General features: G+C 52.4%; 1 protein-coding gene across 2 annotated transcripts in view; it reads left to right on the forward strand.

Annotated features, from left to right (window-relative positions):
- The first annotated feature begins 804 nt into the window (after positions 1-804).
- Positions 805-14,472, forward strand: part of IL6R (interleukin 6 receptor) — a 50,064-nt gene continuing 36,396 nt past the window's right edge. Inside the window, exon 1 of one of the 2 annotated variants that reach the window (XM_027094976.1) lies at positions 805-1,103. In XM_027094976.1, the coding sequence (XP_026950777.1) occupies positions 1,019-1,103 (85 nt within the window). In that variant the 5' untranslated portion in view covers positions 805-1,018. The remainder of the gene's footprint in view (positions 1,104-14,472) is intronic. The other variant, XM_027094977.1, reaches the window with a different exon arrangement.

Here is a 14,472-nt window from a genome sequence, read left to right on the forward strand (position 1 = left end):
CATGTTTTGACATCGATTGAGCACCTGTGGTCTGGACCCTGTGTCATGTGTATAGAGCTTCACAGCCACGGTATCTTCATAAACATCCCGACCACTATAGACTTTCTTATATCTGACAGATGAGGAAACTCGAGGGATTTCAACAGAAGTCACAGACACAGTAGGTGGAGGTCTGGATGGGAACCCAGGTCTTTATCTGCTTCCAAAGTCCAAACCTTCTCCCTGCCCGTGCTGCAAGGAACAGACAGGCACGGAGAGAGAAGGTACCTTTACAGTACTGAGTCCCCTGATGCCCAAGCCTCATCCCAGATCCATTAAATCAGAATGTCTGGGGGTGGGACCCAGGCATCGATGGTTTTCAGGGCTCCCAGGTGATTCCAAGGGTCAGAAAGGGCTGCCCAGCACCGCTTTACTGTAACGGTAAAAGGCACATCGCCTCCTCCAGGGCTCGCCAGGTGCTCCTTTCACAGAGTAATCCTGGTCACGAAACCAAAAATCAAAACCGAGCCAGTGGTGTTTGATTCCCCTGCTCTGATCAACAGAAGTCGGGAGGAGGGCCGCCGGCTGAGCTCGCCCCCGCCGGGTTCGGGGATCCTGCCCTCGCGGCTCAGGTGCGGCGCTGCGGCAGGAAGCCACCCCTCCGCTCGGCCGGTGCGCGGGGCTGTTGCGCCATCCGCTTCGGCTTTCGTAACAGCACCCTGGAACGGCCGAGAGACAGCTCCAGTGCGAGTTCCTCAAATGTTTTCTTGCTTTGCCAGGACCGTCCGCTGCTCTGAGTCATGTGTAAGTGGGAAGTCGCACTGACACGGAGCCTGGCCAGAGGGAGCCGAGCCGAGAGCGGCGCGGGGATCGGGGACTCGCCGTGCGTGCAGATCGCGGGCCCCCAGGGGATGGGGGCTGCCCTCGGGGCTTAAGCCCGCCCGCCGCCCCGCCCCGCCCCGGCCGCCCGCTCCCGACCCGCGCGTCCGCCCGCCCGCCCGCCTCTCTGGGACCATGGGGCATTAGCCGAGGAGGAAGCATGCTGGCCGTCCGCTGCGCGCTGCTGACCGCCCTGCTTGCGACGCCCGGGACGGCGCTGGCCCCGGGGGGCTGCCCCGCGCTGGGTAAGGGCTCCGGGCGCATCTGGAGGGCTGGAGCAGCTGGCGGGTGAGGGAACCGCTGTGGGCGCCGCAGACGCGGGGCGGCGGAGGGAGGCCGGAGCGGTGACGGCTCCCCTTGTCCGGGGTTAGCTTAGGTTCCCGCGGCACGAGGTGAGGCACCGGGCTGACCCAGCTGTCCGGTGGCGGGCGCTCGCTCGCGCGCCCCCTGCTGCGTCCTGCGCCTTTGGCCGGGCGCGCTTTCCCCGTGACTGCCCTGCGGCCGGGTAGCTCCCTGCGGTCTGCGTACAGGACTTGGTGTGTTCTCAGAAACCTGATTCTCTTGTCTCCTTCCCAGTGCCCCAGGAGTCCTTACACAACTGCGGCCCGGCTTACGTTAAAAGGAGATGCCCTCGCGGGGTGGAGTTCCTGCCCGGGGCGTCCTTTGTACCAGCGCCCCCTTGCCCCTCAGCTTTGGGGAAGGCATCCCGCCTGGCTCTCCCCTCAGCCCCCCGGGTTTATGTGTGGATGACAGTGCCTTGACTGTGAAGGGAGTGACATCATGGGCGCTGAGTCACGGACCCTCCCGCTGCCCGCTGCCCGCACTCCCTTAGGCAGACACCAGCTCTAGCAAGCCGTGTGCCTCAGCCCTGGGAATTTAAGCCAAGTGGGGAGGTTGGCCAGGGATTGGGACGTCTTGAGGCTGGCACGCACTGGACTCCACTTCCAGACGAGAGAAGGAGGGGTGAGGCAGAGGGCACGGGGCACTTGTTGCTCCTGTGGACTGTAGTGTGCCTTTGGCCGCTAGTCCTTTCTCTGGACTCTGGCGGCATGCCCAGCTGCGCGTCTAGGCTCTCCTCTAGAGGAGCTGGGCAACTGCTTCTCCAGAGGTTTATTTTAGGGTCTGAGGGCTTCTTTGAGGATGCAGTGGAAAACCAAGGGGGCAGCCGGCAGGCTTCTGGGAACAGATGGCTGGGGAGACGGTGGCTCTGGCTTTCACTGCGAGACCGCACGGCGCTCCTACCCTGGGTGAACACCCTCAGCCTGACCCCTCCCTGCTGGAGAGAGCCAGGGGCTGGTGTGCCTGCAGGTCCCTTTGCCTTCTGAATGGTTGTGTTCCTCGTGCTTGGGAGAGGAAAGTAAAGGGATTCTTTTTCTCAGCACACATTTATAACCCCTGCCAGTAACAGCCATTGTTGATTGAGGCCACCTAGGCTTTACACACGTTTTCTAATTCTCCACTGGATCTAAATAATACTTTGTTCCAAAGAGGAGGCTGAGGTTCAGAGAGGTTGGGATGGGAAGTTGTCAGGCCTAGTTGGTGGAGGCCCACCCCTCCATGGCCCTGTGCTCGGGGGTGGTAGATCCTTAGCCCAGCAGGCAGAGCTGGGGGTGTTTGGGGGCCAAGATGAGAGTCACCCCTGGCTGGCTGAGTGCTGGGCAGAAGAGGCCAAGGGAAGGGAAAGCCTGGGTTTGCCCACTGTTTTATCAGAGGGAGGCAAGGCAGGGGTGAGGCCTGGGTCGCCCAGGAGGGCACAAGGCTTCCCTGCCTGCCTGTGTTGCTATTCACACCACACCCCAGGGCACCTGCCGCAGGGAGGTTACTGCTGTAGCTGCTGCTTTCTTTTGCTCCTAAGTGGCTGCAAGGTACTGCGAGGGCAGCCGGTTGCAGCCAGTTCTCCATTTTCCTGGTGCTCAGGTGGGACGAGCCAAGGGGTCTCAAGGCGTGGACAGGCTGTGAAAGGCAGAACTGAGAGTTTGGGGAGGAAGTGAAAGCCCTCGCAGTTCAGAAGGAAAATGCAGAGAAGTAGAAAATACCCATCTCCCCTCCCACACCCACAGAGACTCAGCCCACAAACTTGAGAGCAAAAATAAAGACTTTGTACAGGAAGCATGGAGCAAATGACTGTGAGATGCCTTGCTTTGGAGAAGTAAGGGGCTGAGAGGGGTAGCAGAGGCTGGAGTTAGTTTAGAGGGGAAATCCGCTGGCCCTCCGGGCTGTGGGCCCACTTTCCTTGGGATCAGCCTCTGCCCACACGTCCGAGAGCTGGCAGGGCCACTCAGGTGAATCGCCGTCTAGGGGCCTGGATTAGCTGGGACGTAGGTATTGGGTGTGGAAGGCCTGGACCTCGGTGACTCAGGTTCCTTCCATGATCTGCAATGCAAGACGGTGTGCAAAACAAACACGTACACCTTTAAATCTCTCAGAGTCCTGTCTCAGCCTCTGAACTTCCCTTTACAGCAACCTCTTTCTGCCCCCAATGTCTACCTGCATTCCTAGTCTCACCCTAAACCAGTATTTCTTAAAAGGGTAGTTCTGGATCTGTTTGAATCAGAATTGGTGTGTGTGTGTGCAGGTGTGCCACATGCACTGGGGGTGGGGGTTGGGTGCTTGACAAAAATGCTGATTCTTGGCCCCCACCCCAGATTTACTGAAGAGAAATGTCTGGAAGTGAGGCTCAGGAAATGTCCTTTTCGACAAGCACCCCTTGTGATTCGCAAGTTTGAGGATGACTGGCTAAGTGGTGTGATTGAGGAACTGAAGGAGGGCCCTCCCCCACTGCGCTTCTAGTTGCCAGAAATCTCTCCCCACTTTAGCTCTGCCTCTTGTTTACTCATTGCAGCAAACATTTATTGAGTCCTGTGAAGCCCTGGGATCAACCACCCTGAGTCTACCTTAAAAGGAGCTTGAAAATGGTCAAGGTTAAATCCCTAAGAGGGACTGAGAAACCCTCTGACCTGTCCCGCTGGGTACCAGCTACCCAAGGACAAGGTGTCGGAGAAGGGGGCATGGACCAAGACCCTGAGACAGCGGCACGTGGACCCTCACTGCATATCTCATCTCTGACCCTCCGCGTCTCCCTCTGCGGACTGGGTTAACAAATCCTCCCCTTAGAGGGTGTTTGTAAGGATGACACAAAGCCACCCCGGTGCTCACTGCTGTCAATTCCCCTCTGCTTCTCCTGTCCCACCAGGCCTGCGTGCCACCGGCCCACCTGTGAGCCAGAGCGTGCCCGTCACCAAATCTGGGCTTTTCCAGGTCAGTCTTAAAGGTCTAGAGCTGTTCTCTCGAATATGGTAGCCATTTACTAAGTATGGCTATTTGAATTTAAATTAATTAAAATGAAATCAAATTTAAAATGTAGTGCCTTAGTTGCGCTAGTCACACTTGGCTACCGTATTTGACAGCGCAGGTATAGAGCATTTCGCGGTCATTGCAGAAAGGTCTACTGGACAGCGCTGGTCTCGAGTGCTAAACAGTTTCTTCCAGAGGTTTTCTGTTGCTTCTTCCTTTATCTCTCTCTGGACCTTCTCTCCACCTGAACACAGCTCATCCCGCACAGGTAATGGTTAAGGTTTTGGAGCCAGACAGATCTCTGCCTGGCCCTGCCTTGGAGAAATAACGTGAGCTTGGGTGAGGGATTTTACTTCTCAGAGACTCACTGTTCTCATCTGGAAAATAGAAATAATTCATATACTACCTTGCAGAGTTGTTATGACGATGAAATGCCCTAAGTAAGGTACTACAGAGTGTATAGTGAGGTCTCTAGCACAGAGCAAATGCTTAAATGCGCGTAGCTAATAACTTACTCATTTGAAAAACATATTTTGAGCTCCTCCGATGTTCCAAGCACTATTCTAAGAGCTGAGGATACAGCAGTGAACCAAATAGCCAAAAATCCCTGGCTCACTGCGGCTTCATTTTACTGGGGATGTTAATTAAATATATAGTATGATAGTGACTAAGGAGGAAAAATACAGCAAGGGCGGGAGATAGGAACTGCGTACATGTTGAGGAGGATGTAGAATTGATCTTTTCGAGGGGAGGCCAGGGAAGTTCTCACCAAGAAGATGATGCTTGCATGAAGGCCCGAAGAAATATAAAAATATTTAGGGATTCCTTATACTCCCATCTTGCGCAGGAAAATTCCTGCCTCCTCTTTAACAATCTGGTCCTACCTGAGGGCCTGTTGGGTTCTGGAGCGGAGGGCTCTGTGGTGCCCTCTGCCCTGGTGAAGCTTGGGGTTGTCTCTGGGGAGACCAGGCCTCAGCCATGGGGCCCCTTAGACTCCAGCTGGACAGGGAAATGCTAAATGTCCTGTTGCTAACTGTCATTGAGGTATCAGTCTTTGGAAGAGAATCCTTGAGGACTGGAGTGGCAAGAGGAAGACGGCAAAAAAGAGGCTTTTAACTCTTAGACTCTGTTTGGTGAAGCCCTGGGGAGTTTCTTTTGGGTCATCTGTGTGCTTTACTCTCTTATGCACTTGAGATCCAAAAAAGGTCCAAAGTCTCTGGCATAGTCAGGGGCTTTTCTGGCACGGTCCTGGGTTTGGCCTGACTTCTAGCTGCACCTCACTCCTACCTGCCCCCGCCAGCTCTGCCCTCTGGCTCTGCTCTTAGGAGTGTGCCCCCTGAGGCCCTGCATCCAGGTTGTCTCCCAGCACCTGTGCTCAGTTTCCCTCCACCTCCCAACTTCCTTCCCCGAAAAGCATCCTCTGGTTTTCTCTCTCTACGTGATGGTTACAACGACCGTTACCATACTGAGTGACGACTGTACACAGAACCGTGCTGGGCTCTTTGCATCTGTGACCTCATTTACTCTTCACAGCAGCCGTGTGTGAGAGGAGTCTGAGGGCAGTGCATCGCTGCGGTAGACTGTAGGACAGCAGGTCTTGCTAGGGGGAGATCAGGAGGTCAGTTCAGACACGTTGAAACTGAGCTTTCTATTGGACAACGCGAGAAGATGCTGACGAGCTGGGTACGGAGTCCAGAGTTTGGGAATGAGGACTGAGTTGAGGTATGACTGATGGCAGATATTATTTCAAGCCTTGAGAGTGGCTGAGATCACCGAGGGCGAAAGTGTAGATGGAGAAGAGACGAGGCCCCGGGCTGAGCCCTGGAACACTCCAACCTTCTCAGGCTGGAAAAGGAGGAGGAGACTGAGAAGGTGAGACCAATGAAGCAGGAGGAGAACCAGGAGAGTTGTTGTCCAGAAAATCCAGTGAGGACAGTGCGTCAAGAGGCAGAAGGAGTGAGTGGTGTCAAACGCTGCTGAGAGGCAAGAGGACAACCTAACCAGTGGACTTAGCTACACGCAGGCCACTGGTGACCCTGACTTGATGTTAGGAGTTTCGGCGAAATGGTGAAGGCCTAAGGCTGACAGGAGTGGTTTGCAGAGAGAGCAGGAGGAGGGAAACTGGAGCCGGGTGGTAGAGGCTACTCTTCGGAGGATTTTAGCCGTAAAGGGGAGAAAAGAAATGGACTGTTCGTTGGCTGGAGAAGTGGGGTCATGAAAAGAATTTTTAAAAAAATGACTGAAAGGGCTTCCCTGGTGGCGCAGTGGTTGAGAGTCCGCCTGCCAATGCAGGGGACACGGGTTCGTGCCCCGGTCCGGGAAGATCCCACATGTCGTGGGACGGCTGGGCCCGTGAGCCATGGCCGCTGAGCCTGTGCATCCGGAGCCTGTGCTCCGCAACGGCAGAGGCTACAACAGTGAGAGGCCTGTGTACCGCAAAAAAAGAAAAAAAAAAAAAAATCTCAGCATGTTTGCTTGCTGGTGGAAATGATCTAGTAGAGATCAAAAATTGACAGGTGAGAATCGCTGAAGCAGTGTCCTTGAGTAGGTGAGAGGAAACCGAGGCTCAGAGAGATTAAGTAACTTGCTCAACGTCGCACAGCAAGGAAGTGACAGACCTTGCTCTGAACCTTGCTCTTTCCACTGTATCACGTGTGTCACCCACAACTCCCACCCTTCCCAAAGCATGGTGACTTCAAGGATATCGTCTCTGTTCTCAGTGTCCTCAGACTCACCAGCTCCATATGCACTGGTGTGGCAAAGACAGCCCTACTTTTGCCCCAGGAAGTGTCCTTTTTCAGTACTTCTCTTAAGAAGAATAGTTAAGGTCACAGTGTATGTTTAAGCCATTGCACTGTAACCTCCTCCTCCCCCATATCCATTCATATCACTTTGGGTCAGGGGAATGTTTTGCAACCACATGTCACTGTAAGTGATCTTTCTCTGTCTCTTAACAAGGCAGCTGGGACAGCAAAGAGAGAAAACAGCTCAGGGGTCAGACAGTCCAGGCCTGTCTCTTGACTACCCACTTAACAAGCCAGCAGACCTTGGGCCAAGTCACTCCAAGCCCAGGCAGAGCAACACGTCTTGAGGCTGAAACAAACAAAAGCAGGTGCTTGATAGCTGCTATTGATCTGAGGACCCCATTTTGATGGGAGAAGAGGGGGAGGCTATAGCATGAAGACTTTCTCACAGAAAAGGGGAAAGACCCACTACTGCAGTGGGAATAATAATTACAATTGTTCACATTTTTTGAGAGATTAGGTATGTCCTGAAAATAGTGCTAAGTTTTTTTTTTTTTTTTTTGCGGTACGCGGGCCTCTCACTGCTGTGGCCTCTCCCGTTGCGGAGCACAGGCTCCGGACGCGCAGGCTCAGCGGCCATGGCTCACGGGCCTAGCCGCCCAGCGGCATGTGGGATCTTCCCGGACCGGGGCACGAACCCGTGTCCCCTGCATCGGCAGGCGGGCTCTCAACCACTGCGCCACCAGGGAAGCCCAGTGCTAAGTTTTTAGTTTTTTTTTTTTTAATATATTTAAATCTTTATTTATTTGGCTGCGCGGGATCTTACTTGCGGCACGTGGGATCTTCCTTGCCGCGTGTGGGATCTTTAGTTGCAGCATGTGGGATCTAGTTCCCTGACCAGGGATCAAGCCCGGGGCTCCTGCATTGGGAGTGCGGAGTCTTAGCCACTGGACCACAAGGGAAGTCCCTACACAGTCTCCTTTTGATGGACGTTGGCTTTGGGCTTGTTTCCTGTCTTGCCATTACAGACAGTGCTTTGGGGAGTAACTTTGCATATCCATCATGTTGCCTGAGCTCAAGAACATCCGCAGGATAAATTCCTTGAAGGTGAACCTGTGGGTCGAAGGCCATGTGCATTTGTACTTTTGAGTGAGAGTGGAAGTTGCACCAGTTCATACTCCCCGCAGCAATGAGAGAATGCCTGTGTCCCCACAGTTCTGATGAAAATGTGTTATTAAACTGCTATTTACACAGAGATGGCATCTGTGTGGAATTAATTTGCATTTATCTTATCTGAGTGTGAATATACCGGTTTTCCCATGTTTAAGAGACTATTGCATAACCTGTTTCTATGAAGTGCCTGTTCATATTCATGGCTCATTTTTAAAAACTGGGTTGTTGGGTTTTTTCCTCTTAATATATTAAAGAATTTAGTCCTCTGTGATATGAGTTGTGAAGATTTTTCTCTAGTTTGTCGTTTGTCTTTTTTGGGTGGGGGTTGGTTTTTGTGTATTAAAAAAAATTGTAGTTGGGTTTATCAGTTTCTTTTATGACTTGTACGTTTTGTATCATACTTAATAAGATCTTCCCTATGCCAAGATTGTCTTGAAAGATTCTTTTTGGGAGGGAGTAAAGAAAAGATTTTTTTTTTCCGGTGTCTTTAAGAATTTTTTGTATTTAAATGTTTGATCCATTTTGAATTTATCATGGACTGAGGTATGGCTCTAACTTTTCTTCCCCCAGTTATCACCTGATGTCCTTTTTTATAGTTTATTGAATAATCCATCTTTCCACCACTGATTTTAAAAGCCACCTTTAAAATCTACCAAATTACTGTATATACTTGGGTTTATACTTCTTGTCGGCAGATTTAGTAGTTAAAAAGCACAAATTCTGAGGCCTGATTGCTTGGGTTTGAATCTAGGCTTACCCCTAATTAGCTATGTAACCAGCCTCCTCTTCTGTAAGATAAGCTGTTGGGAAGATCAAGTTAGGTCATCCATGTGCAAGCTTACAATAGCACCTCTATATAGCCAACACTCAAACCAAGCTATTTTAAAATAATTGTAGTAAGATACAAAAGCATAACATTTATCATCTTAGCCATTTTATTTTATTAAAATAAAATTTATTTATTTATGGCTGCATTGGGTCTTCCTTGCTGCGCATGGGCTTTCTCTAGTTGTGGAGAGCGGGGGCTACTCTTTGTGGCGGTGCATGGGCTTCTCACTGTGGTGGCTTCTCTTGTTTCGGAGCACGGGCTCTAGGTGCACAGGCTTCAGTAGTTGTGGCACACGGGCTCAGTAGTTGTGGCTCATGGGCTCTGGAGCGCAGGCTCAGTAGTTGTGGCACACGGGCTTAGTTACCCCATGGCATGTGGGATCTTCCTGGACCAGGGCTCGAACCCGTGTCTCCTGCATTGGCAGGCAGATTCTTAACCACTGCGCCACCAGGGAGGTCAGTCATCTTAGCCATTTTAAAGGGTACAGTTCAATAGTGCAGACGAAGCTATTTTTGGTTACTATTACTTCTGAACTTTCTAGTCTCCTCCATAGTTTTGTCTGTCTACTCATGTGTCAGTACCACACACTGTTTTAATAACTATAGCTTTATAATATGCTTTAGAGTTTGGTAAGGCTAATCCTCCTCTCAGTTCTCTGCTTTTTCAGAATTTTCCTGGCTATCCTTGCTTGTTTACTTTTCTGTTTGAACTTTAGAATCAGCTTGCCTACTTCCAAGAAAAAAAAGTCCTGTTGGTATTTTTATTAGGATCAAGTAAAATTTAGAGATAACTTAGGGAGCACTGACATAGTTATAATGCTGAGTCTCCCTAGCTCAAAACATGGTAGGCCTGGCCTGGCTTATTTATGAGGGGAACAGGCTGGGGGCAGGAAAGCTGGAAACCAGGTTTCACAGTTTCACTGAGGGTAGATATGCCTGCTCTTCCATTCTGAGCTGATTTCTTCATGGTGACATGAAGCTAGACCAGTGTGTGCGTGTGTGTGTGTCTGCTCATGGTACATGGGAGTAAGGAGAAGAATGTAGGCTTGAATTCAGGCAGGAGGACTTAGGGGCTTTATAAAATGTGTATGGCAGTGTGACATACATACGGGAGAGTGCACTCAGCATAAATTTAACAGCCCGATGAATTTTCACAAACTGAGCATAGCCGTGCAACCACCACTCAGCTACATGACCAGCCCCAGCAGGCTCTCCTGTGTCCCTTCTAGTCACTCCCTACCACACCTCCACTCTGTGACTTCTCAAATCTTTAGCTTTGCTTCCTCATATCTAAAGGGGTGGAGGAGTGGAAGCTGGGGCAGGTGGTGGGAGTGGATATGGTTTGGGATGGGGAAGGGGGAACAGATATCAGGTGTGTGCTGCACCCTGCCCCCCCCCTTTGCTTCCACAAACACAGGAAAGACCCTGATGTGGGTCAGGCTCCTGGTTAGACTCCAAGGCCAAGTTCAGAGACAGGAAGACAGGACCCTTTGTGCTGTGCTCCTGGGAAGGCACTGGGCTGTGGGGCAAGCATGACCCAGAGTCCCAAGGCCCAGGGCTCCAGTCCTGGCTACACCACACACTGGCTGTGAGACTTCTGGGCCTTGGTTCTCCTCATCTATAAAAATGGGCAGGTTGGCTGAATCATCTTGAAGGGCCTTTATAGCCCTAGAAGAGCAACTCTTAGATCAGCACCCACTCCGTGGCTGTAGCTCCAACCTAGCCCCTTTCTGGACCCAAGTCCCATCTGTGTCCACCTGTGGCCATGTGCCCTTCTTACCGGCCTGCTTAGTCTTGCCTTTACTCTTTTTATTTCTCAATCTGCTGCTTGGGGTTTGGTGGGGGTGGGGGAATTGAATTGTTTGCCCTCCTTTGATATCTTTTCCTCTAATTAGTTTATAATATCTGAGAGGTGACCCAGGCCAGACCTTCTGGCCCCGGGGCCAGCTGATTATCTGTGATGCTGCCAGGGGAGGATTGAATGTTTTTCTTGTGAGGAGTTGGTCACACGCGCTGGTCTCTGAGTCAGCAGCCAGCGTTACCTTTTTATGGTCCAAAGGAGCCTCCCAGACCCTCCGTCCAAGCAGTAAGTATACAGTCCCTGGTGCGGATGGAGGGGAAGGCCATGCCAAGATAAATACTGACTCCACCAAATACAAGACAAATACGAGCAGGTACAGAAGTACAAACACATTAGACGGAGAGGAGGGCAGGAGTCAGCAACCTGAGGAGCAGGCTGTGGAGGAGGTGGGGCTGGGAGCTGAGTTAGAGGAGGTGGCAGGGGCCACAGAGCCCCAGCCCTAAATCGCAGGGGAGGGCGTTCTGGGGATTTTAGGGAAGTGAGTGGACGATCTGGTGAGTGTGTGAGATCGGGAGTCCGACGGGGAGGGGGGCGCTTTTAAACTAACTCATCACAAGAGTGCTGTTGCTGTAGCGTAGAAGGAGAAGGATCAAGGGTACTTGGCCCCCGGTTTCCTGGGAGAGCCCCTGAGGGGCTAGTTGGTGTGGCAGGGCTGCGTGGGAAAAGGCTCGCTCCCCCTTCACACAGACCCCTCAACCCCAGGACTCCCCTCCCTGAGCCTCTGTGATGGGTAGAAAGGCCTGAGGAGAGCAGGGAGGAGGAGGGGAAATTGGGAGAGAGGGGGAGACGCAGGGTGGTGGGCAGCCCAGAGAAGTGGGGCTGGGCTGGAACATGGGGATGCGCCTGGACCCCCAGAGAGAGGGAGGCTTTGGCCAGACTCACCCGGAGCCGATGCAGACTCCCTCCCTCACTAGCTGTGTGAATTCGGGCCAGTTCCTTAACTTCTCTGAACTTCCACGGAAACGGGGACCAGCCTCCCCCATAGCAGGGTTGTTGTAGGAGCGGAGGGCTCTTAGGTAAAGCGCTGACACCTGCTAAATGCTGTAGGTGGTGCTGAGTGTTACGTTTATTATTACTCGGGAAGTCAGGACATTGGTTTCAGTCCTTAGATGGGGATGCAGGGAGAGGGGACAGAGCACACTGGGGACTCGTTCTAGGCCCCATGGGGTCAAATTCTGCATGTGTTTCCCTGTGAACATGAGGTTCCCATGTTCTTCTCCTGGAGACTTCTCAGCAGCTCCCTCCTTCCAGATCAGGGTCTTTACCGCTGACAGGGGCCCCTGCGGTTCCTCTGTGACCCCCTTCTGAGACCCTGTGTCTCTGCAGCCCCAGAGGCTGGAGGCCGTCCTGTGCTGCTAGCTGGCCCAGACGACTGTCCCTGCTCAGAAACCGGGGCGGTGGGATTAGCAGGCGTGAGCTAAACCCATGTTGCGGTGGCACTGGGCAGCTGCTTCACCGCTTACATAAACGGGTCCAGGAAGCTGAACTTGTTTTTGCTGGCAAGAACAACAACAAGCTGCAAGAGAGTTGAGAAATATGTGTCTCCGTGTGCGTGTTTTTCTCTGGTTATTGACATTTGCAAGTTTACTTGAAGAAGGAAAAAAGTAGAAAAACAAGAAAGCTGTCTGGGTTTCTGGCACCCAACCTTAGGTCTGGAAGGGGGAAGAGCCTCACTTCCCAGGGCTGTACTGCAAAGTTCCCAGGCTCGAGAGGTGTCGGCCATGGTGGGGGGCCCAGCGGCCCAGGGAGTGGGATTGCGTGAGCATTGGGCCGGGAGATGTGGATTTGGTTGCCAGAGGTTACTAGGACCTAAACTCTCTTCCCCTTGAGGAGTGAGAGGTGAGGGAGGTTATGGGAATTTCCCTCTCCTGGGGCTCTCTAGGGATAAGGAGATGCGTCTGTCTGAGGGCACTGGGATGCCCTGGCCATCATCCTTCTCCAAAAATCATTGACTATTAGAATAATAAGTCCATAGATTAATTGTATTTTCAAGCTGGGCTGTTGTCTGAGATAAACAGACACAGACAGGCTTCCTGCCCTCTGTGAGCTAGTGATTCAGAGTGATAAGATGCTAGATGGCAGGAACAGGGGCAGCAGGGAGCTTCAGACTGTAGTCTGAACCCTCACCTCATAGAGAAGGTGAGTGGGGCTCTGTCAGGGGCTGTGATGTGCCCAAGGCTCATTGCAAGTCAGTGGCAAGACCAGGAGTAGAACTCGGGTCTTCTGATAACACAGGGCTGCTTCCCCTATGTCAGGCTGCCTGCCACTCTTAGAGATGTGTTTTATGTTAAAGGATAAATCAAGACAAGAGTGTATCTTGGTGTCAGTCCAGCCCCACCCAGTTAGTTGTCAGTGACTAAACAAGACCAGACAGTTGAGGAGGAGATTTGGGGAGGTTTGTTTTCAGGAGGGGATACTTTGCTGCTCTCAGTCCCAAGTGAGGTGCTTTGGGCCTCTGCACAATCCCTTTTCGTAGGCAGCTGGGATGTAGGGTGCTGCCACCCTGCATCTGACATTGACCTTGGTAAGAACAAAGGAGGCTCAACAGTCCTTCGCTGCCTCCTCCTCTCTGCTGCCTCTGGGATGTTTTGTGATGCACTAGGAGGCCAGGAAGGGGTGGGAGGCGGGGTGGGGGTGGGGGCAGGCACTGGTGATTGGAAGATTAACAGAAGGAGGAAGCACTGTTGGCTCCTGTCCTGGAGGCTGGGGTTGGAGGTGGGTGGGCACTGAGCCTGCACATACCTCTGCCTGCAGAGTCAGGTTTCTGATCCCCTTGGAGGACACCAGATACCTGCCCTCCCGGGACCCTCACTTCTCAATGCCTTTCCATGCTGTTCCCTCTTTATACAATGCCATTCCCTGTAGTTCCACTTATCAAACTCCTACTCATGTCTCAAGGCTCAACCCAAATATCTCTTCCATTGAATCCCTCCGTTTTTGAGTGTTCTACCCCTCCTCTTGGCTCCCTCAACATGTCAGGGACATTTACTTTAGGGCGGCCTGTGTTATAGGTAGTTTTAAGTTTTCCATGGGGTTTTGTGGAGAGGAGTGTCAGTGCATAGTAGGTGTTCACCACTAACTGTCAGTTCTCTCTCCAGGATTAAGGTTTCTGGCCTTTTGCACTTGATGGTGCACAAAAAAATTCTTGAGTCTTAAGGAGGGGACGGGCATGGGCTTGCAATGCTGGCCTCAAATGGCTGAGCAATTGCTCAAGGGCAGATGCTAAACTGCATGCTGTGCTGAATGTCAGGGTGTGCAGGGCCAACCCCTCCCTCCCCACCTGGTCCCCTCACCTCCCAGAGTGGGAGTGTGAGAATGGCTGGGGCACATCTCTGGGGAACAGGATGTTCTCAGGAGCTTCCTCCTCGCCTGTTCCCCACTGTGTCTCTTCCCTTTGGCTCTTCCCCATAAGGGAGGCCTTCAGGAGGGCCCTGGCAGACTCCAGGGAGTAGACAAACAGGGCAGATAGGGAGGGACGGTGACCTTGTGTCCACCAGGAGATGAGGCCAGCATGGCTGAGGGCTAAGCGTGCAGCGAAAGTGACAAAACAGAGAGCTGCAAGGGTTGGAGGGCAGAGCTGCAAGCGTGGGGGGTGAACGTTCACCCCACCCCTGTTTCCTGGTGTCCACTGCATTCTGCCCCACCTCCTCCCTCCCTAGGCATGATAACCTGGACAGATCCAGGCTATGTAGCTTCTTTGTCTTAAATATATAT

This window comes from Aethalodelphis obliquidens, unplaced genomic scaffold, assembly GCF_003676395.1.
Source record: "Aethalodelphis obliquidens isolate GAN/ISIS:26980383/991018 unplaced genomic scaffold, ASM367639v1 scaffold90, whole genome shotgun sequence".
Taxonomy (NCBI): Eukaryota; Metazoa; Chordata; class Mammalia; order Artiodactyla; family Delphinidae; genus Aethalodelphis; species Aethalodelphis obliquidens.